The sequence below is a fragment of the Papilio machaon genome, chromosome W (assembly GCF_912999745.1).
Source record: "Papilio machaon chromosome W, ilPapMach1.1, whole genome shotgun sequence".
NCBI lineage: Eukaryota > Metazoa > Arthropoda > Insecta > Lepidoptera > Papilionidae > Papilio > Papilio machaon.
In genome coordinates this window covers 79996-103389 of record NC_060015.1, presented here as the reverse complement: position 1 = coordinate 103389, position 23394 = coordinate 79996, and the positions used below count along the sequence as shown (strand labels likewise).

Here is a 23394-nt window from a genome sequence, read left to right as displayed (position 1 = left end):
CCACTTTTATAAATTGGGCATACCGAAGCAATTTTCCAGTCATGTGGAAAGATGCCACTTGAGAGGCTTAAATTTAGAATATGAGTTAGTGGTATCATAATCTCATTTCTGATACACTTTATTAATGAGTTTCCAAAACCATCCATGCCGGGTGCTTTACCATTTTCTAAATTTATAATCAGCTTTTCAACTTCCTCGTGATCTGTTGGAACAATGAAAAATGAATTTGCTGGTGCGTTTCGCAGTTATGTTACATAACTTTCAGCATGGAATTAATAGTTTAAAGAAAAGTTTTAAGAAAAAAGGCTATCGTACTAAATGCTATTAAGTTACCCGCTAATATAAAAAGGGAAACCATAATGAGAAGTATAGACAATTTTAGACATGTCATAGACATTGAATTTTTTTTTTTTTTTTAATTATTATAATCCGTATTTAATAGTCCGGTCCACAGGTGGGCACAGTTAATCGAAAAGTTAACTTCGTTAATCGTTAAAGCGTTAAATTCTCGAAAATTTAACGCAAGTTAAAGTTAATCGTTAACAGTTAACCATACCAAAATTATACACACTAATTTCAATTATGTAGCGACAATATTTTAAAATAGTAATTGTACTATACATTTATAGAATGTACACATTAGTAGTTTTAGAGACAAGTATGAATGCATTATAGTATATTTCATTACGAGTGCGGAAAGCCTGTCATTGTAAAGAGTCCACCCGAGCCGAGGCGCAGCCGAAGGAGAGGGTTGACAGTCGGAACAAGTTGTAATGACGGTTCCGCACGTGTACCAAACAACTATTTTGAATACAGTTGCGAAAAAATGAAGCAATTTAATAGAATAATAAAAACAATAAACTCAACTAACTAAAATGTTTGGAAAATGGCGCCAACTGTAAAAGATTAAAAACAGAGATTTTTTTTGTTGTCTTCACCCATTCTGGGTAGGCAAAGGGAACTATGCCCAAATGGCCAAGTTTTCAAAAGATTATTTTTATTGATATGAAATTTAATGAGAGAAATAAAATGAAACCTAACCTAATTCATCGAATCAAATCATTAAATCTGATATTGTAACAAATTAGGAGCTTCTTTTTAGAAATATTTGCATGAATCATAAATGATTCATAACTTCAATGATTTTTTTTTTTTTGTAAAAACACCGTGGTTGGTTTTTCTTTTTAACAGACATTATTTTGAGAGTTGGAAAAGAGAACGCACGAGTTTGGAAAAGCTAAAGATAAAGCACGAGTAAGCGCGTTTGGAATGTGGGCTATTACATACTCGTGCTTTTATATACTCGTAATGAAATATACTATTTCGAACCTTCTTTTGATTTTGCCCTGTAGGTCACGTCTTTCCCGGACTCTCTGATGCATCACATTTGCTCGCGAACTTCTAGAGCAGGAGCCCGTGAGTGCCAGACCTTCGTAATTTTATAAAAGCTGAAAATTTTTCTATGTGTGTCCCTAGTACAGGTAAGAATGATCCCCACCCATGAAGCTGAGGCAGCGGTGGCTTTGGCAGGTAACAGGTAATAAAGGTTCCATCTCAAAAATTAAACTCAATTTTTTTATATTTGATTCATAATAATATTGTAACATTTTCTATGTATTGTTTTTTCCGTTTCCGGCTGTCATACAAGTTAAACGCGTATAAACTGCTCTCCCGCTTTTAAAACGATTTTGTTAACATTTCTAATTATATCCAGCAAAAAAAACAGTGCATTGTGTACTTGTGCATGAAAGTGAAAACAAAAAAAGAAAAGTAGTGCGAAAGGTCCGACAAATAGTGATTAATAAGAATATAAACAACACAAGATGAGCGAAGAATGACGGTTAATCAGTGATAGTCACATAATATTTACAAATCGCTACTCAAATCAGTTCTGCCAATAGCTACAATGTCTATTAATTGACAGTGACAAGTAGCGCTACTCAAATCAGGACTACCAATATCACTAAGCTGACGTTCCTGCGACAGTGACAAGCACTTCCGCTACTTCGCTACTCAATTCAGTGCTGCCAACTCAAAAATATAACACGTTCCGTTTCAAGTATCCGCACTAAAATGGATGACTTTGAAAGTTTTTTCGAAAAGTTCAAAATTGAAATGTCAAAACAAATGTCCAATCAAACCAAAGATATAATTACACAGATGAACGAAAAAATTAATCCCCTGATACACGAATTAAAAGAATTAAAATCAGAAAATGTAAAGTTAAAAGAAAAAATTTCAAATTTAGAAAAAGAAAAAAGAAAAAATAATATCATTGTATACGGAATAAAAGAAGTGGAAAAATCTCAAACTGACCTTATGAGAGCAATCATAGACAAAATTAAAAATGATACCGAAATATCAATCGATCTTAAGGACATAGACAACATCTATCGAATAGGAAAAAAAGACGAGAGCAACGAGAAAATAAGGCCAATACTCATCTCGTTAGTCAACGGTTGGTTAAAAAATCAAATTATGAAAAACAAAAAGAAACTCAAAGACGCCTACATTTCTCATGACTACCCAAAGGAAGTGGTGGCCAAGAGAAAGGAACTCCAAATAAAATTAAAAGAAGAAAGAAACAAAGGCAACTTCGCAATTATAAAATATGACGAGATCATTGTTAAAGAAGGAAACTACAATAAAGAAAAACGAAAAAGAGAGACATCTACCTCCCCTAAAACCCAAAACCAGCCCCGAAAACAATATGTCACCTCTAGAACGAATAGAATCAACGCCTTTGATATCCTGAGAACCAGAAGCAATTCAGTTTCATCCTTATCTCACGAGCCACAGCAAAGTATCTAGGATAAAGTCATCAGCCACCGGAAAGAAAGCAATAATGAAAAAATAGAAATTAGTGCAAACATTAAAGCATTCCCCAAGCCGACTGGTCCTCGTGGGGAATTAGACCAATACCCTCCTTCTAATATTAACACATACGAAAGCAGAAAAAGAAACTTATTTAAAATTGGTACATATAACGTTAGATCTTTGTCAACGATAGAACGATATTTAGAACTTACTCACGCACTTGAAAAAATTGACATTGATGTCTTAGGAATATCAGAAGTAAGAAAAATGGGTTGCAACATCGAGGAGTATGAAGACTATATTCTAAGCTACGTCGGACAAAAGAAAGGATTATATGGAGTTGGGTTTCTTATAAAAAAGAGTTTTAAAGACAAAATATTAAACTTCACTGGAATTTCTGATAGGGTTGCTATGCTGCAAATAAAATTAGAAAATCAGACCCTCTCTGTAATTCAGGTATATGCTCCTACGGAAAGATCTCCTGACACGGAGGTAGAAGAATTTTACAACAACCTTAGACAAGCTCATAACTTAACTGAAGGCAACGTACTAATTATTGGTGATTTCAACGCTAAAATAGGACAATGTAAGAGCGAAGAGAACATCGTACTTGGAAAATACGGGTTTGGACAAAGAAATAAACGAGGCGAGCAACTTATAGAATATGCATTGGAATATAGACTATCAATAATGAACACATTTTTTAAAAAAAGGCCTAATCAGAGGTGGACTTGGAAGTCACCGGACCAAAGAGTAAAAAATGAAATTGACTTCATATTGACAAACAACCGTAAATTAGTAATAAATTGCGAAGTTTTGAATAACATCAGATTTCCATCGGACCACAGACTTGTAAGAGCGACACTAACCTTAGAAGCAACGAAAAAGAGCAGGAAAAACTTCAAAAACACACAGAAAATTCCAGAAACTGAATATGAAATTAAAACATACGTCAACACTTTAAAATCTTACCTTGAAAACAATACAAAAGAAGTCACAAATGTCCAAACATACTACAATAAACTAGAAGAGGCTATCACACGCTCATTAAGACAAAACATAAAAAGTAAAGAAAAAAGAACAAAAATATTAAAACAGGAAACATTAAACCTTATAAAAAGACGAACCGAACTAACACATAAGAAAAACAAAAACAAAGAAACAAAAAAGGAATTAAGTAAACTATATAAAGATAGTTATAGGGCAATTAGAAACGACTACAATCTACACAGAAAAAACATAGTATCAAAAAATCTATCCCAATTTAGAAGCGCTAAGAGAGGATTCAACGAATTGAAACTGTACAAATCTTGGATACAAAACCTTGAAACAAATCACAACACGACAAAAACAAGACAGGACATCCTGGAGCATGCTACTTCATATTATAGACAGTTATATGCAAAACGAGATGAGGACAGTGAAGAGAAAGATAATGAAACCGAGGTGCTCCAACATACAACAGTAAAGTTAATAGACGAAAAAGAACTGTACCAGGTCATCAAGAAGCTAAAAACTCAAAAAAGTCCTGGCTCAGATGGAATCAGTAATGAGGCACTCAAGCTGGGTACACCCGTCTTACTCTCTCATCTGACACAACTATTTAACATGGTGCTGGCAGAAGAAATAGTTCCAAAACAATGGTGCACATCAGAAATTGTACTACTGTACAAAAAAGGAAACCCAAAGGATATTGGAAATTATAGACCAATCAGTCTACTGAATAGTATATATAAACTCTTTGCTGCAGTGCTATTACAAAGAATAGAAAGGGACATAGAAAAGGGGCAGACTATAGAGCAGGCTGGCTTTCGCTCTGGATTTAACACCCTCGACCATATACAAACGGTAGAACAGATAATAGAAAAGTATAAAGAATTAAACAGACCATTGTATATAGCTTTTGTCGATTACAGCAAAGCGTTTGACACTATAAGCCATAATTCTATCTGGAAAACACTACAGAACTTGAATATAAACATCAAATATATAAACATCATAAAATTTATATATACACATTCAAAGAGCAAAATTAAACTAGAAACATGTGGGAGCGAGATAACACTTGGTCGCGGTGTTAGACAGGGAGACCCTCTATCGCCCAAACTATTTATTGCAGTACTAGAAAATATATTTCGAAAATTAAATTGGAAGCAAAAAGGTTTAAACATAAATGGCAAATATCTAACACATCTCCGCTTCGCAGACGATATAGTTATCTTTGCAGAAACGGCAAAATCACTTACAGAAATGCTACAAACGCTCAATGAAGAAAGTCTTAAGGTAGGTTTAGAGATGAACTCCAATAAAACTAAAGTAATGACGAACAGTAACAAATCACAAATCGAAGTAAGAAATAAAGCTATAGACTATGTAGACGACTATATATATCTTGGAAAACAAATTTCATTCAGAAACTCAAACAATGATGAAGAAATTGAAAGAAGAGCAAATATAACATGGAAAAGATTTTGGTCACTCAAAGAAGTTCTAAAAGGAGACTATTCGATTACAATGAAAAGAACCGTGTTTGAGACATGCTTATTGCCCTGCTTACTATATGGGTGTCAAACTTGGGTATACACACAAAAATCCAAACAGAAAATAAAAACAACTCAGCGCGCAATGGAAAGAAGTATTCTCAGCATAAGAAAAATACAAAAAATATCCAGCGAAAATATTAGGCAAAGAACAAAAATAACCGATGCTCTAAGACAAGCACTCAAGTTAAAATGGCAATGGGCAGGACACATATCACGCTTCACCGACTCACGATGGACCATACAAGCAACAAGATGGAAAGGACCACTTGGAAAAAGAAATGTAGGTAGGCCAAATAAACGGTGGTCTGATGATATAACAGATAAAGTAGGAAGAAACTGGATAACCTTAGGTAGAAACAGAACTGATTGGAAAAAGATGGAGGAGGCCTTCACCCAAAGTGGGGTCCATATCTAAATGTATGAATCTAACTATACTAATATAAATATAAGCAAAACACTAACAATACTAACAAAATACTACTCTTGTAAAATAGCTTATTTTAGATGTGGAAATAAAAAGGCTTTATTATTATTATTATTATTATTATAATATTGTAACAACACGCCAATAGATGTCGCCAGTTGCAAGCCTACGTCATCCTGCTAAGCCGCTACGCCATCCTCCCACCGCCAATGACACCTGCCATGCCTGGAGGGAGAAGCGTAGCCAGCCTATATAAGCCAATGCGCAGCTCATTTAGACAGATTATGTTTACTGTAAAATTAATTAAGGCGAATTACTGCCCGATTACACGCATAAAGTTACCTTTAGCGTTTTATTTCTCAATTACTGTTTTATAAGTCAGAAGTGGTACGAAAAAAAAAAATGAAAAGATTCGTGACAAGACCTGCATCTGAGGATGAAGCATCTGATTCAGAAGACGCCATTACACCGCCAGCACGAAAAATCCTGAAACAGCTGTTGGTACAAGAAGTCGAAAAGGCAATTTTAAGTGGTCTACAAAGTGGAGAACCTAACCTCAGTCGCCTGAAAGAACATCGTGCTGCATCTCTGATCCCGGAATTTGATCCGGACAACGAGGATTGCACTGTTACTGCTTGGTTGAAGAAAATTGAGCAATTGGGTGATATTTATGGATGGGACGACAAAACTAAGTCGTTTTATCTTCAAGACAAACTAAGAGGTCAAGCGAGGAAGTGGTACAATCGTCTGGAAGAATACGATTTCACATGGGAACAGTGGAAGCAAATGCTACTTCGTGCATTCCCAAAACATCGAGATTACGCCAATGCAATTGAAGAAATGATCACGAGGAAGAAACTACCCTCAGAAAGCATGACCAAATATTACCAAGAAAAAATAGCAATGTGCTTCCGCTGTAAATTATCCGATGCCGCTACAGTGTCCTGTATTATTCGAGGCTTGCCTCATGCGCTGCAGTCCAACGCCAGGGCCTTTCAATGCGAGAGACCCGATGACTTATATGAAGGGTTCCTTTCTGCGTTTGACGATTATCGTGTACCCGTAAATGAAGTTAAAATTACGAACAAAGATGGCAGCTACCGACAAGTAGGAAAAAAACCAGTAGACCTCGATACTGACCCCTGTCCACGCTGCAAAAAAACCGGACACCTGGTACGTAACTGTCCGCTACCTGATCAACGAAGTTGTTTTAAATGCGGAGCCCAAGGCCATATTGCACCGCGATGTCCGACAATCCTGAAGAGTGTTCCTGAATTCACAAACGCCAAGGAAGTAAAATTGCTACGAGAGTTTGACAACATCTACAAAAAACCTGCGAAGATCAACGGTGCATTTGTGAAGACTTACATTGATACAGGAAGCCAGGTCAATGTTATTTCATCAAAAGTTTCAGAACTGCTGCAGCTAAACGTTATTCCCGTGAAAACGGAACTAAAAGGATTTGCAGGAGGACTTATTACTAGCCATGGTAAAGCAAAATTCGACCTAGAAATTGACCAAATAAGCATACCGTGCGACGCATACTTGGTTGATATAGATATGAATGGTATTTGCCTATTGATTGGACAGCCGATAATCAACAGTGAAGGGACGTCTTTAATAGTAAAGAATGGAAGAGCAACTCTGGAGAGGAACGATGATTTTTTATCAAACATGCAAGCCATAGAAGAGGTGCATCGCTTTAAAGTCGTCACGGCCACGTCAGAGTGCTTACCTCCGGGAACGTCAATAATAAAAGTTAAGATCATCGGAAATTCCGCGAGCAATGACGTGGTCACTTCACCTCGCCACTACGACCTTCAAGGGATCTCCTACAGCTTGCCAGCTACGCTTATGAAGGGTGTCGACGGATACCTGAAAGTCGTCAACACGGGCTCCAAGGATGTGGAATGGGAAGAGGGAACAATCTTATCGCGAGCCGAAAGCTGCCAGGTGTTGCCCACCGATGACCAGGTCAGTAATCAAGACAAAAGCTATCAGTTTCTCTATGCTAATGCTAGCCAATATTCTTGTTTTACCATTGCCAATAATCTTTCTATAGGTGGGGTAGATGTAGATAAAATTAACATCGGTAATTTAAGTAATTCTGAACGAGATAGCCTCATTAATTTATTATTACAACATAGTAATTGTTTTGCATCTAGTACACGCGAATTAGGGTGCACAGATTTAATTGAAATGCGTATAAATTTGTCTAATAGTGAGCCTGTTCATCGTCGGCCATATAGGTTAGCATATAGTGAACAAGAAATAGTAAGATCAAAAATAAATGATTTATTAGAAGCCGGTATAATTAAAGAGTCTGATTCTGAATATGCGTCGCCTATATTATTGGTAAAAAAGAATGCTATAACTATTCGCGACAGATACCCTTTGCCGAACATAGACGATCAAATTTCCAAGCTAGCCGGCAAAAAGTACTTTACATCTCTCGATATGGCGCAAGGCTATCATCAGCTACGCATACATCCAAATGATACGTATAAAACTGCATTTGTTACACCACAAGGGCATTATGAATATACTCGGGTTCCCTTTGGTTTAGCAAATGGGCCATCAGTCTTCATGCGTCTTATTAACAAAATAATTAATGATATAGGTAACTCTAACGCCCATCAGGCGAGCGAAGTTTTGGCATTTCTTGATGATTTGTTGTTACCATCGTACGATGTACAATCAGGTTTAATTCTCTTAGAAAAGGTCCTTAAAAAATTACAGTCGGAAAATTTAAAATTAAATATGAAGAAATGTTCGTTCCTGCAAAATAAGATAACCTATTTAGGGTACGAAATAACTCCCGATACCATACAACCAGGCGAGTTGAAACTAACTGCCGTATCCCGTTTTCCCGTTCCGCGTAACTTACACGAAGTGCGTCAGTTCATAGGTTTGTGTAGTTATTTTAGAAAATTTATACATAAATTCGCATTAATATCCCGTCCACTCACAGAACTGACCAAGAAAAAAACACCATGGCATTGGGGTATCGCACAAATTAATAGTTTTAATGAATTAAAAGAAATGCTATGTCGTAAGCCTGTTCTAGCTATATATAACCCTAGTTTGCAAACAGAAATTCACACGGACGCGTGTAAATTAGGCATAGCGGGCATTTTGTTACAAAAGCAAAACGACGGTAGCTTACGTCCTGTTATGTATTTTAGTCGTGTTACAACTCGGGAGGAAAGTGTTTATCATAGTTACGAGCTCGAAACACTAGCGGTAGTGGAATCGTTACGGAGATTTCGAATTTACATTTTGTGTAAGAATGTTCGAGTAGTTACAGATTGTACCGCAGTCCGGGATACTATGACAAAGCGCGACTTGATACCGCGGATAGCCAGATGGTGGCTCCAAATTCAAGATTATGACATAACTATAGACTATAGACCGGGGGACCGAATGAAACACATCGACGCGTTAAGTAGGAATCCGATAGATACCGCAAACATCTACCGATTGGATGTGGCTGATTGGTTCTTTACAGTACAGCGCCAAGATGAAAAGCTAAAACGTATTATTGACTTACTACAAGGGGGTTGCACGGATCCGGATATAGTAAATAATTATGTTATTATGAATGATCGGTTATATCGTAAAACTTTGAATGGAGACAGGTTAGTAGTTCCCGAATTTGCCAAATGGAAAATATTACAAATGCACCACGACAATATCGGTCATGTAGGGTTAAATCGATGTTCTGAGCTCATTAAAAGGGACTATTGGTTTCCGAAAATGTCGCGATTTATAAGAAAATATGTAACATCATGTTTAAACTGCGCCTACGGAAAGGGAGATTATGGTCGGAAAGAAGGTATGTTACATCCTATACCTAAGCCTACCGAGCCGATGAAGATGGTACACATAGACCATCTTGGACCCTTCTGCAAAACCAAAAGGGGTTATCAATATATGTTGGTACTCACTGACGCCTTCTCTAAGTTTGTTATAGTAGAGCCGACACGAACCGTTAATTCAATCGAAACAATTAGAGCGTTGAAGAAAATATTCAGTTTATTTGGGTTTCCGCGACATGTTATTACTGACCACGGAAAGGCGTTCACAAGCCGGTATTTTAAAACATTTGCTAACGAAAAGCAGTTTAAGCATACTTTGACTACTATAGCATGTCCCCGATCTAACGGTCAGGTTGAACGTACGAATAGGACGATATTAGATGCATTGCGCGCTACGGAACCGAGCGAGGCATCCAACAATTGGACTAATAATTTGCCAGACGTAATATGGGGTATAAATAATACCGTTAATCAAACAACGAGTTCTAAGCCTTACGATTTGATGTTTGCCTGCCCGGGGAGGTCAGTGTGTGATGTATCCGTTCCGGGACAGGTGATTGAACCGGTGCAAAGTAGGCGTGATAGAGCTGTGAAACGTAATCAGTTAGCCGCTAACCGTATGAAACGTAATTTTGATAAGCGTCGTAAAAACAGCACTATTTACAAAAGGGGCGAATTTGTATTATGGCGGCAGGCTCCTACTACTGGCTCCAAAGTTAACTCTAAACTTGACGATATTTATTCGGGACCGTACGTAATTATTAAAGTTCTTGGAAATGATCGCTACAAAATAAGAAGCGTACAAGGTTTAAGGGGATATAAGAAGTTTACTGGTTTAGTATCTGCTGATGCTATTCGACCATACAAGAGTCTAGCCATTGTATCAGAAAGTTCAAGTAGCGATGAACAACTAGAGACCGAAGACCTCATAGATCTCCTTGAGAGTTAATAACTTGATATCATGCTTAGACTACCAGTTTGTAATTCATTTTCTTGTTCCCATTGCGGGAGCAATTGTTACAGGATGGCCGAGTGTAACAACACGCCAATAGATGTCGCCAGTTGCAAGCCTACGTCATCCTGCTAAGCCGCTACGCCATCCTCCCACCGCCAATGACACCTGCCATGCCAGGAGGGAGAAGCGTAGCCAGCCTATATAAGCCAATGCGCAGCTCATTTAGACAGATTATGTTTACTGTAAAATTAATTAAGGCGAATTACTGCCCGATTACACGCATAAAGTTACCTTTAGCGTTTTATTTCTCAATTACTGTTTTATAATATCAAAAGTCGCGTTTCTCATTGCCAGGCAGTTAGTATGGTGGCAACCCTCTGCCGGACACCCTTAAACTAGTATTATTTATAATTATACTTACGTTATTTTGAAAACCTAAATTTTATATATGTAGGAAGAGGATCGGCCATAGTTAATAAGAGTGAAGCTACTTTAAACTTTATAATAGTTTTTAGCGAAATCGCAGGACTAATGACAGTTAATTAACCATTAAACTAAACTATGTTCCAAAGTAACAATTCAATAAATTAGCCTTAAATAATAACCGGGTATAATTAGTCTAGGGACCAAATTATAGCACCGGAATAATAATTAATTCGTTTCCACAAATTAACTATCCAAAGCGTCTAGGTTAAGCAAGCGAAGTACAACTAGTGCACCGAGCCACGCCAGAGCCAAGACTGCCTTTCAACTTGCTTGCTTGTTTTCGGAGATGTCGTTGCTGTTAACCCTATTGACGGTTTTTACAGCTTCATCGAATACAGGGCTCTCGATCTCGGATGACCGAGAGCTAAAATAAAATACTAAGTCCCTAGTGTAACTAAGTCCCTAGATGCCAGAAGAGGCTATAGTGTCAGTTTGTAAATTTACAACGTAATTGTGGATGTTGTCTACTTGATCGTCGAAGGAGAGAGCGGTCTCGTCTTCCGACGGTCGTCAACTGTATGAGTGGTTTACTGGGGGCGGTGAGAACTGCCCTTGTACGCGGGTGAGCCGGGTGTGCGCGGTGCGGGGTTGACGTCGTACTCGGAGGCGAGGACGGTGTGAAGTATTTCCTTGTATTGGTGACGAAGTGTGTAGTGTGGTTTGCAAAAGAACGTGTTTGGGTCTGCGATTTCTAACTAGGCTGTCTGGATTTGGAACGTAGTCGGTGGCTTGGACTATGAGAGGGTTTGGGTGGGTCTGCGCTTGTTCAAAGTAGCGTTGGGAGATGGCTGCAAAGTAATCCTTGATAGTTTCCATTTCAAGGTCGTTATGAATGTCGGCGTTGCGCTGGAACCAACGGGCACCAGCGGCTTTGCGTAGGAAGCGAGTTTGGAGGACTTGGAGTTTGTTTAACTTAGTTGGACATGAATGGGCAAATACTACACTGGCGTAAGATATAATTGGGCGGATACACGCTTTGTACAGGTGTAGTTTATGTCTTAAGGATAATTTGCTGGAAGAGCAGGTTAATGGGTGGAGTTTTGCATTCACAAAGTTAGCTTTGCGAAGCACGTCTTTGATATGGGCACTGAAGTTAAGCTTCGAGTCCAGAGTGACTCCTAAGTATTTTACTGATTTTTTCCATGGGACAGGTTGTCCGAATAGAAAAATTTGATCTAGAACGCGTTTGCGCTTAGGCTTATTGCGCTTATTGGGAGTTCCCTTTTGAAAGTGTATTGCTACACTTTTTTCGGGATTAAGTTCGATTCTCCACCTTGCAAACCATTCCGCTAGACGAGTGGCTGCGGTTAGGAGACGTATGACGATCCTACCTAAGTGGACGTTCGAGTAGTACAGAGCTGTGTCGTCCGCGAAAAGAGCTAAGTTAACCTGTGGGTCTTTGGGGATGTCGTTTGTAAAAAGAGAGAAAAGTAATGGGGAAAGCACGGAGCCTTGCGGGACTCCTGCCTTTAGTGGATGAGGTGTTGACAAGGTGCCCTCTATCCGATATCGGAAGGAGCGATTTGACAAGAAAGCTTGTATGATGTGAACAAGCCTATCTGGCACTTTGAGTTGGTATAGCTTGTAAATAAGGCCATTGTGCCAGACTTTGTCAAAAGCCTTTGCGATATCGAAAAAGAGGGCGCAAGAATTAATGGACTTTCTTGCAGTGAGACCGGTAAGAATAGACTCCGTGAGTCTATGTACTTGCTGTACACACGAGTGACGGGGGCGAAAACCGAATTGTTCGTCGGGGATAAGATTATTAGAGAACGTGTAAGCTTTGAGCCGCCTTAGGATAACATGTTCGTAAAGTTTACCCATTGTGTTAAGAAGGCTAATCGGGCGGTAGCTAGAGGGGTTGTCCGGCGGTTTGCCGAGTTTGGGGATTCCTATGACTATAGCTTCCTTCCACGCGTCCGGAAAGGAGCTGTTCGCGAGCAGGATGTTAAAAACGCTAGTTAGGAGCATGATGAAATGAGCGGGAAGTAACTTAAGAAGGCGGTTGTTTATACCGTCTGGACCCGGCGAGGATTTTGGCTTGATACTTTTAATTATACTAATTAATTCATCAGGCGTAACGGGATCTAAGGGGTCTCCCACCGGTGGGAGGGTCGCCCTACGTTCCACTTCCGTGTCGATGGTGTTTATGTGTTCTGTATTAGAGAGTGTTGTGGATGGAGTGCACTGAGCTTCAAGACAGTTTGCCAGACATTCGGCTTTATCAAAGTCATCAAATGCTATTGTGTAATCGTGTACATTAATAAGGGGAGGCATTGTTGAGTTGGGTACTGTTTTCAAAGATCGAGCCAGCTTCCAAAAAGCGGAGCTTGAGGGTTCGAGGTCTGAGAGCAGATGATCCCAACTGTCCGATTTAAATTGTTTTACTTGCATTTTCACCTCTCTTTGGAGTGTTCGCAAGGTGGTTCTATTATGTTCAGTTCTACATCTACTGTATTGTCTTAGTGCGGCATTTTTTGTCCTAATCAGTCGTCGAATGCCCGCCGGGAGATCTCCGAAGTGGTTTCCCGTTTCAGTGACCATCCTTGTGGATTCTTCGACGACTGCTTGGAGGTGAGAAGTGAGAGATTTAATTGCCCCGACGGCTGCTGCGTGGGTTTCAATTTGATCTGGGATGTCTTTAAGATGATTGGAGTCCGTGGATTCGAGTTTTACTTCGATTGAGCGCCAATCTACTATGGGTTTTTTAGCGGGAATTCTATGCAAGGGATTTCCTAATTTAAGAATTACCGGTCTGTGGTCTGAGCTTAGTTCATTAAAAGGTTCAATGGAAACTATATCTAGTGTTATGTTTTTTAATATGGCTACATCTAGAATGTCTGGCCTACATCTTGGGCTTTTGTGATAATGTGTGGGCGTATCTGGTGCAATGATATCCACGCTTAATTGATTTAAAAGGTTGTACAAGATTTTGCCGTTTGTATTTGTAACGCGTGAGTTCCATGTGTCGTGCTTGCTGTTAAGGTCGCCTGCGAGTATAACTGAGGTGTCTAGGTCGAGTAGGGCCTTAAGGTCGGAGTCTAAAATCTGTTTGTTCGGTGGCAAGTACACCGATGCTAGTGTAAGAGGTGAGTGGCCGGTGAGCGCGATTTTGCAGACTGTCGCTTCAATATTCGTGAGAGGCGGTGTTACAAGTGGAATGCAGTGCAAGTTTCTTTTGTAATAGATAAGCGTACCTCCTAAGCGGGATGTAAGCCTATCGTTTCTGATGATGTTATAATTGGCAATTTTGGGATTGCCATGTCCAGGTTTGAGAAAAGTTTCTTGCACTAGCATTATATCGATGTTGTGGTTTTTAAGGTGGAGTGCAATTTCCTCCTTTTGCTTCCTAATACCATCCGCATTGAAATAGGTTACGGTGAGCGATCTTGGTTTAATACGTTCTTTATACGTGCTACCCATATTGTGTTTGTGTTAGTTGACCAAGTTATTGGTCCAGAGGGCATTGATGGTATCGATGTGCTGTAGAATAACGTTTAAACGTTCTTCCCCAGACTTCGCGGCACGGATTTCGCGGGAGAGTATGAGTATGTCTGGGATGTTTATATTTTTGAGATAACTTAAGAGTTGAGAGATCTCGGTGGCTGCGGATAGCTGTGGTTGTTCGTTGCCCTTAGGGGGCCTGGTGGGCATTGCTTTATTTTCGACCTCGTGTCCTGAAGGGACTTGGTCATTCGGAGCTGACGCGGGTCTGTTCCATGCCGACTTTGTCGGTAGTGGAGCGGGGACGACTGCCTTTCAAATAATGTTGCACGTCTTTTATACCGGCAGAGCTAGTAGTGGGGAGAGTGGGGGCATCGAATGACGCGCTCGGTGACGTAATCAGTGCACGTGTTGTTTACAGTTTCGCTCAGGTGGCGCGCGGGCGCCGACATATATAATTTTTTGGGGGCCTATTAATCTATGTTTACATAAAAGCCGGACAGTTTCGACGGTTCTATCATCTTGCCAGACGCATTCAAAGTGAGCAGTAGTTCGGAGAGCAAGGAACGTATACATTATTTTACATTATTATTTTACATTAGACATTATTTTACCCAGTGAATATACCGAGAGTGGTTATCACAGAGTATGTTACAAGGTATTTTCAGGTCTTATGAAAAACATTTCACCTCTCAACCATTGAGTGCTAAAAAAAAAGGAAAAAAACAAGGGAGTTGTGTAATTACAAGCAACTCATCTTCAACCTTGTCGTCGATACGAGATTTGAGTTCCGAACTACCTGATCCACAGTCTCCGTCAACAGAATCTTCATCTCAATTAATTTTACTATCCCAGTACACAGAACAACAACCTTCGATATCTGAAAATGAATCTCATTTACAGTCTGTATCCACAGAATCTCCCACGACATCTCAGCCAGCTCCAATTTGTGAATCAATAGATTTACAATCTGCAACTCTTCAAGATATCTGACGTTTTTGAACCAGAAGTTAGTGTTAGTAATTTTGTAACTCAATATGTTAATATTTCGACCGATAATATTGCTGGTAAAAATTATAACGAAGTTGTTTGTATATTTTGTAATAAAATTAAGAAAAAAGTGCGATCGAGAATACTTCCGCTTCATGCAGCTGATGTTCAGCAATTTAAAGATAGTGTCAAACCTAATATTGAAAGTCATAAAGCGTTTACATATTTTTCTAATAAATTGGATAATTTTTCTGGCTCAAAAATCTATTATCATACCGAATGCCGAGTTGATTTTAATAATAAGTCATCTTCATAAAAAAGCAACGCCTAGCAAAAAGGAGTGGCATTATCAATGATGAACATGTTTAAAGATTTAATGAAAATAAATGTATTTCTCTGTAATTTTTTTATTAAAAAAAATTGCCCTTTGATATAATAAACAATAAAATTTGATTTACTTTAATTCATTGGCTTTATAAGTTTGATAGAATTGAAAATATGTAATATAAATAAAATTATTAGAGTTTCGATATGATTGAAGTTGTATTAGAACAATTTTACTGAGTAATGTTTTGAATATTTGTTATTCAAACTGTAAAAATTTATTTAATGAGATTTCTTGATTAAAAAAAATAAACTGCACAATTTGAACTTAATACAGTGGATGCACAGTGAAGGGCCGAAATAGACCAAGCACTCTGTCTCACTCGCACTAGTTACTGTATACGTTCCTTGCTCACTTGCTCTCCGAACTACTGCTCACTTTGAATGCGTCTGGCAAGATGATAGAACCGTCGAAACTGTCCGGCTTTTATGTAAACATAGATTAATAGGCCCCCAAAAAATTATATAAAAAATTTAGGTTTTATAAAATAACGTAAGTAATAATTATTATTAATAATTATTAATTATAAATTATAATAGTTTAAGGGTGTCCAGCAGAGGGTTGCCACCATACTAACTGCCTGGCAATGAGAAACGCGACTTTTGATATTATTATGAATCAAATATAAAAAATTGAGTTTTATATTATGATAAATTTGAGATGGAATTTTATACACCTTTATTACCTGTTACCTGCCAAAGCCACCGCTGCCTCAGCTTCATGGGTGGGGATCATTCTTACCTGTACTAGGGACACACATAGAAAAATTTTCAGCTTTTATAAAATTACGAAGGTCTGGCACTCACGGGCTCCTGCTCTAGAAGTTCGCGAGCAAATGTGATGCATCAGAGAGTCCGGGAAAGACGTGACCTACAGGGCAAAATCAAAAGAAGGTTCGAAATAGTATATTTCATTACGAGTATATAAAAGCACGAGTATGTAATAGCCCACATTCCAAACGCGCTTACTCGTGCTTTATCTTTAGCTTTTCCAAACTCGTGCGTTCTCTTTTCCAACTCTCAAAATAATGTCTGTTAAAAAGAAAAACCAACCACGGTGTTTTTACAAAAAAAAAAAAATCATTGAAGTTATGAATCATTTATGATTCATGCAAATATTTCTAAAAAGAAGCTCCTAATTTGTTACAATATCAGATTTAATGATTTGATTCGATGAATTAGGTTAGGTTTCATTTTATTTCTCTCATTAAATTTCATATCAATAAAAATAATCTTTTGAAAACTTGGCCATTTGGGCATAGTTCCCTTTGCCTACCCAGAATGGGTGAAGACAACAAAAAAAATCTCTGTTTTTAATCTTTTACAGTTGGCGCCATTTTCCAAACATTTTAGTTAGTTGAGTTTATTGTTTTTATTATTCTATTAAATTGCTTCATTTTTTCGCAACTGTATTCAAAATAGTTGTTTGGTACACGTGCGGAACCGTCATTACAACTTGTTCCGACTGTCAACCCTCTCCTTCGGCTGCGCCTCGGCTCGGGTGGACTCTTTACAATGACAGGCTTTCCGCACTCGTAATGAAATATACTATAATGCATTCATACTTGTCTCTAAAACTACTAATGTGTACATTCTATAAATGTATAGTACAATTACTATTTTAAAATATTGTCGCTACATAATTGAAATTAGTGTGTATAATTTTGGTATGGTTAACTGTTAACGATTAACTTTAACTTGCGTTAAATTTTCGAGAATTTAACGCTTTAACGATTAACGAAGTTAACTTTTCGATTAACTGTGCCCACCTGTGGACCGGACTATTAAATACGGATTATAATAATTAAAAAAAAAAAAAAAATTCAATGTCTATGACATGTCTAAAATTGTCTATACTTCTCATTATGGTTTCCCTTTTTATATTAGCGGGTAACTTAATAGCATTTAGTACGATAGCCTTTTTTCTTAAAACTTTTCTTTAAACTATTAATTCCATGCTGAAAGTTATGTAACATAACTGCGAAACGCACCAGCAAATTCATTTTTCATTGTTCCAACAGATCACGAGGAAGTTGAAAAGCTGATTATAAATTTAGAAAATGGTAAAGCACCCGGCATGGATGGTTTTGGAAACTCATTAATAAAGTGTATCAGAAATGAGATTATGATACCACTAACTCATATTCTAAATTTAAGCCTCTCAAGTGGCATCTTTCCACATGACTGGAAAATTGCTTCGGTATGCCCAATTTATAAAAGTGGACCAAGGGATACCGTGGAAAACTACAGGCCGATCTCACTGTTAGGAACCTTCTCTAAAATTCTTGAAAAACTTATGAATAAACGTCTTGTTGGCTATCTTGAGTCCCAAAATTTAATTTCTGACCACCAATTCGGTTTCCGTAAAGGCAAAAGTACTGAAGATGCAGTCACCTTACTTACCAATACAGTCTCATCACACCTTGATAAAAAGCAATGTTGTGTCAGCGTATTTCTAGACTTGGCAAAAGCCTTCGACACTGTCTCTGTCCCCATACTTTTACAAAAATTGGAGAACGCTGGAATTCGTGGAACTGCTTTAAATTGGTTTAAAAGCTACCTAACACAACGGAGACAGCGTGTAAAGATAGACAGCATTACTAGCTCGGAACATTCTATAAATTTCGGCGTTCCTCAAGGCAGTATCTTGGGTCCGACTCTGTTTCTCCTCTACATCAACAATATTCACGAGCTCCCCTTAACAAATGCCAAGATTATTTGCTACGCCGATGATACGGCAGTGGTTTTCCACGGACCCTCCTGGACCTCTGCCTGTAATGTTGCTGAACGAGGCATGATACTTATTTCGCAATGGCTTGAGCAGAATCTTCTGACTCTGAACAAGCAGAAGACTGAATATGTATGTTTCCATAAGTCAGCGGCCTCAGCACCAGATGAAACCTCTATCAAAATCCATTATTCATGTCCTGGAGGAGTTTGCTCATGTGAGTCGCTTAAGCGTACGAAGTGCCTCAGATATTTAGGAGTTCATATTGATGAAAACCTTTCATTTAAATTCCACATAGAGGCTCTCTCGTCAAGAGTCAGAAAGATTATATCAGTAATGAGAAGTGTTAGAGATGTAGCAAATCGGGAAACCATCAAATCAATTTACTACGCATTGTGCCAGTCAATAATAACATATTGTATAACATGCTGGGGGAGTGCTGCCAAAACCTTCATGATCCAAGTCGAGAGAGCACAAAGATCAGTCCTCAAAACCATGCTTAGGAAGCCATATAAATATTCTACAGACAAATTGTACAAAGAGGCTGACGTTCTTAGCGTAAGAAAGCTTTATGTTTTAAAAAGCACGCTGTTGACGCACCGCAAAATATTATCTGCCCCTGATGACTTCAAGTATCTACGAGATAAAAGGGTCTACAGAGTAAATATGCCAGTGGTGAATACTGCCTTCGCGCAACGCCACGGTCTCTTTGCCAAGGCGTTTGCATATAACAGAGTGGCGATGCACTGTAGCATTAAAAATAGGAAAATCTGCGAGGTGAGGAATACCGTGTCAAACTGGCTTGCTTCGTTGTCCTACGGCGAACTCGAGAATTATCTGGATTTGAATAGGCTAAACTAATAATGTGATAACTCATCTGTACCTTATATAATCCTCACGACACAGGCTTAGCCTAGTGTGAGGGTTATAGGAAATAGAAATATTAGAAATAAGTAAACTTTGTTAATCTTATCGCCAAATCTAAGCTGTAAATAATTTTTGTCAATAAATCTTTTTCATTTTTTTTTTCATTTTCATATCTCTTTTTGGTCCATCGATACGGATTATTCAGTGATTATTTATTATTTTAAAACAAACGGCATCGGAGTACAGCGGCATCACGCCCGCAACGCCTGCCGCGCAATAGCGCACTTCCAGCATTTCAACAAAACTTCAACATGTCGACAGACACCCTAGAAAGGTTAATTAACCGTAGAACCACAGGTGGGCACAGTTAATCGAAAAGTTAACTTCGTCAATCATTAATTCGTTAATTAAATAATTAACTTCGTTAATCGTTAAAACGTTAAATTCTCGAAACTTTAACGCAAGTTAAAGTTAATCGTTAACAGTTAACCATACCAAAATTATACATACTAATTTTACATTTATGCCAACTGCCACTGGAAATGCACCTCCTGTCGGAACCCCTCACCTGAAAATCCCGTTTTGGCTGATCTCCTTAATGAAATTAAATGCTTCCGTGAAGATTTTTGCACAATGAAAAGCGACTTCAACTCTTTTAAGTCAGAGATACATTGTATTGCTCAAAGTGTGCAGGATCTCACTAATAAGTGGAGTGACTTGGAGTTGCGCCTCAACAACATGCAGATCGCGATCGACTTGAGATCGCGGAAGGAAAAACCTGTTATTATGGATTCAATGAAAGATTTGGAAAACACTAACCAATATCAAGACCAATTCTCCCGCCTAAACAATCTTGAGCTGTTTGGGGTTCCCTCACACAGAGGAGAAAACCTCAACAAAATTCTAGGTGATCTGTGTAATGTTGTGGGCTTCACTTTGCTCAACACTGATGTTGACACTATACATCGTGTCCGGCCGTACAACAATCCTGCCTCTGACGCAACTAATCTGCCGCTGCGACATCCTGCCATCGTGATCCGCTTCTGCCAGCGCCGGCGCAAGGACGAGCTGCTGGCTGCTATGCGAGCGCGTCGTGGTCTCACCACGGCGGACCTCGGGATGCACGGCCCAGCGCTGCCCGTCTACCTCAGCGATCACCTCACCCCGCATAACAAGCTCCTCTTGAAACGCGCACGACAGCTTAAAGTGCAGCATAATTACTCTTACCTCTGGGTGAGGGACTGTAAGATATTTATGAGAAAAAATGATAAATCAAACATTATTCGTATCTCTAAAGAAACTGATTTCCAAAAGGTAAAGTGACTATATTGTATTTGTCAGTTCGGTACAGATCTATTTGTTACAAAACACATGTTATCCCCTATTGATCATATATCTTCCTATTATAATAACAACTTAATACGGTTAGTGGACTACAATACACCATTGATCGTAATAAAAACATGCAAGTTACGCATTAAAAATGTGTCGACCTATCAGTACTTTATGTTTACGTTATATCTCGCAACAATATCAAACTGTCATTTATTCGTATATTTACATTGGTTTATTCTATATTTACACAATATAACTCGTCTCTTAATTATAGTTTATACACACAACGTTTATTACTTCTTACAAATATTCTCATTACTTTCCTTTAACTATTATAGTAGCTGTGTGTCACACATATGTTACTTTTCGTTATTAATATTTACTTTAACATATATCAAAAATGGTTAACTTAAACAGCTTAAATATTTATTACCAGAATGTGAGGGGATTGCGTACAAAATCTCATTCATTTCTTTCTAGGGTTCTCCAATCTAATTATGATATTATTTGTCTAACAGAAACTTGGTTAACGGCAGATTTTGATAGCGCGGAGTATTATTTCAGCAACTATAATGTTTACAGAAGGGATCGCTGTAACGCCGGGGAGGGAGTGAGGGGCGGGGGTGTATTGATAGCGGTGCGTAACGGCCTGTCCGCGCGGCGGCGGGATGAGTGGATCTCAGCACCCAACGCCGAGGAGCTGTGGCTTACTATTAGCCGCGTACCCACCTAGCGCACAGGCTCACGTGGCAGCCTCGGTGTCCGGATCGCGAGCGATGGCTCCTGCGGCAGCCTCAGTAGTTTTGTTCCTCGTGGCCGTGGCCGCTTCGCGAGGCAGGCTGAGCCATCATAAGTCCGCGAGTATTCGTAATGGACAGTCGTGTATTTTCAGCTACAGCTATTTTCCTAGCTGCTTATTGTTTAAAGAAACGAAAACAGTCACGTATCAAAAAAACCTACTGGACTCCTCCTGACTGCCCATGATATCAAAATTACAGAAGACAAACACGGCAAGAGACAAAACTTGAAGTAGCTTCGCGCGCGAGCCAAAACATAACCGTCCCCACCTAACGCACAGCGCTCACTGAGGCACCTTTGAGCGCGTCAAGTTTACCGACAACAGATGGATCGGGGCCGAGCCGTGCTCGGTCGAGGAAACGCGCGCCCGAGGCAGGCCGAGGCACGTCCACACCAGCCGAGGCATTGGCTCACGAGGCTGCCGCGTGAGCCTGTGCGCTAGGTGGGTACGCGGCTATTGAGCTAGGCCCGGCCACGATAAACACTCAGCGCGCGCGCCGCCGCGACGCCGCAACTGTCGGCCGTGTAGTCGTAGTAATTTATTACGATCGCTTCACATTGCTTGCAGTTATTTCCCGCATAATAATGCCCATTTACAATCCTTACAAACATTTTTTGATAACGTTTACGATATAACACATGAAACCGATGCAAACAACATTTTCCTAATTTTGGGTGACTATAATATATCCCAGGCGTCTTGGTCTATAAACGAGTATTCACAAATTAGTTTAATCAATGTTAACAATTGTAATAAAGTTGCACTTCTGAGTGATTTTATGAATCTTTGCCATATGTCACAATATAACGGTTGTCATAACTCTAACGGGCGCATCCTCGACCTCGTCTTGAGCGACCACGATGTTAGTGTCTCTGCGTGCACCTCGCCCCTCACCCCGGAGGACCCCCATCATAAGTCTTTAGAAATAGAACTAAACCTTTTCAACCCTATTCATATAAAGGACATTGATCGTTTTAAACACTTATATCACTCTGCTGATTTTGAAGGATTAAGAAAGGGCTTAACAGACATTGATTGGGCTCATGATCTTCAGAATTTAAATACGGAGGATGCAGTTTCCTATTTTTATTGTCTATTGTATGAGTTAATAGAATCATTTGTACCTAAAAAACCGTATAAAAATAATAATAAATATCCACAATGGTATTCTCGACCTCTTTTAAAACTTATGCGCGAAAAGTCAAGGATCCATAGGAAGTGGAAGCTTTACAAGAATTATTTAGATTTAGAAGAATTTAAGTTCTTACGCAAAAGGGTAAAGTCACTAGAATCAGAATGTTATCGCAATTACATCTCATTTGTAGAAGATAAAATAACCAATTCTCCTAAATATTTTTGGTCTTTTATAAAATCTAAATTCTCCCCTAACAACATTCCTGTACATATGACATATGACGACCGTAGTTCATCTGACCCCGAAGAAATATCCAATTTATTTAATGAATATTTTAATTCGGTTTTTGTAGCTAGCCGAGACGACAACATCCCAAACCTGACTGACGCCGGCGTTTCCTCTCCTTTGAATATCAACTCCATTAGCATATCTGATAACACGGTTCATAAGCTGTTGAAGACAGTAGATATCAATAAAGGTTCCGGTTACGATAATATCCATCCTATTTTAGTTTCTAAACTAGCAAAGGAATTAGCTACTCCTCTCGCTATTATTTTCAGGAAATCCCTCTCAGAGGGATGTTTTCCCAACACCTGGAAAATGGCCTTAATCACTCCAATACATAAAGGTTCTAAACTTTGTATCTTCGCAAAGCTCTTTGAAAAAATT

The 23394-nt window shown here is 38.8% G+C and overlaps 3 protein-coding genes across 3 annotated transcripts; all 3 read left to right on the top strand.

Moving 5' to 3' along the window:
• Positions 1-3084: 3084 nt before the first annotated feature.
• Positions 3085-4745, top strand: LOC106707982. Its single transcript, XM_045685883.1, has 3 exons — positions 3085-3440; positions 4086-4665; positions 4734-4745. Exons 1-3 carry the CDS (start codon positions 3085-3087, stop codon positions 4743-4745), a joined length of 948 nt encoding a protein of 315 aa, XP_045541839.1.
• Positions 4746-6186: 1441 nt separating this feature from the next.
• LOC123723301 lies at positions 6187-10724 on the top strand. The gene is made up of 2 exons (XM_045685882.1): positions 6187-7758; positions 10626-10724. Exons 1-2 carry the CDS (start codon positions 6187-6189, stop codon positions 10638-10640), a joined length of 1587 nt encoding a protein of 528 aa, XP_045541838.1. The 3' UTR covers positions 10641-10724.
• Positions 10725-20089: 9365 nt separating this feature from the next.
• LOC123723300 lies at positions 20090-20779 on the top strand. Its single transcript, XM_045685881.1, has one exon. It carries the CDS (start codon positions 20090-20092, stop codon positions 20777-20779), a length of 690 nt encoding a protein of 229 aa, XP_045541837.1.
• The last annotated feature ends 2615 nt before the right edge of the window (positions 20780-23394 follow it).

What these genes read in the sequence shown, in the direction of transcription:
- LOC123723301 (XM_045685882.1), top strand. Translation starts at nt 6,187, where the DNA reads ATGAAAAGATTCGTGACAAGACCTGCATCTGAGGATGAAGCATCTGAT.
- LOC123723300 (XM_045685881.1), top strand. Translation starts at nt 20,090, where the DNA reads ATGAAAAGCGACTTCAACTCTTTTAAGTCAGAGATACATTGTATTGCT.
- LOC106707982 (XM_045685883.1), top strand. Translation starts at nt 3,085, where the DNA reads ATGGGTTGCAACATCGAGGAGTATGAAGACTATATTCTAAGCTACGTC. An exon ending in ATCGTACTTGGAAAATACGG is followed by an intron (nt 3,441 to 4,085) that starts GTTTGGACAAAG and finishes ATCCCAATTTAG; the next exon opens with AAGCGCTAAGAGAGGATTCA.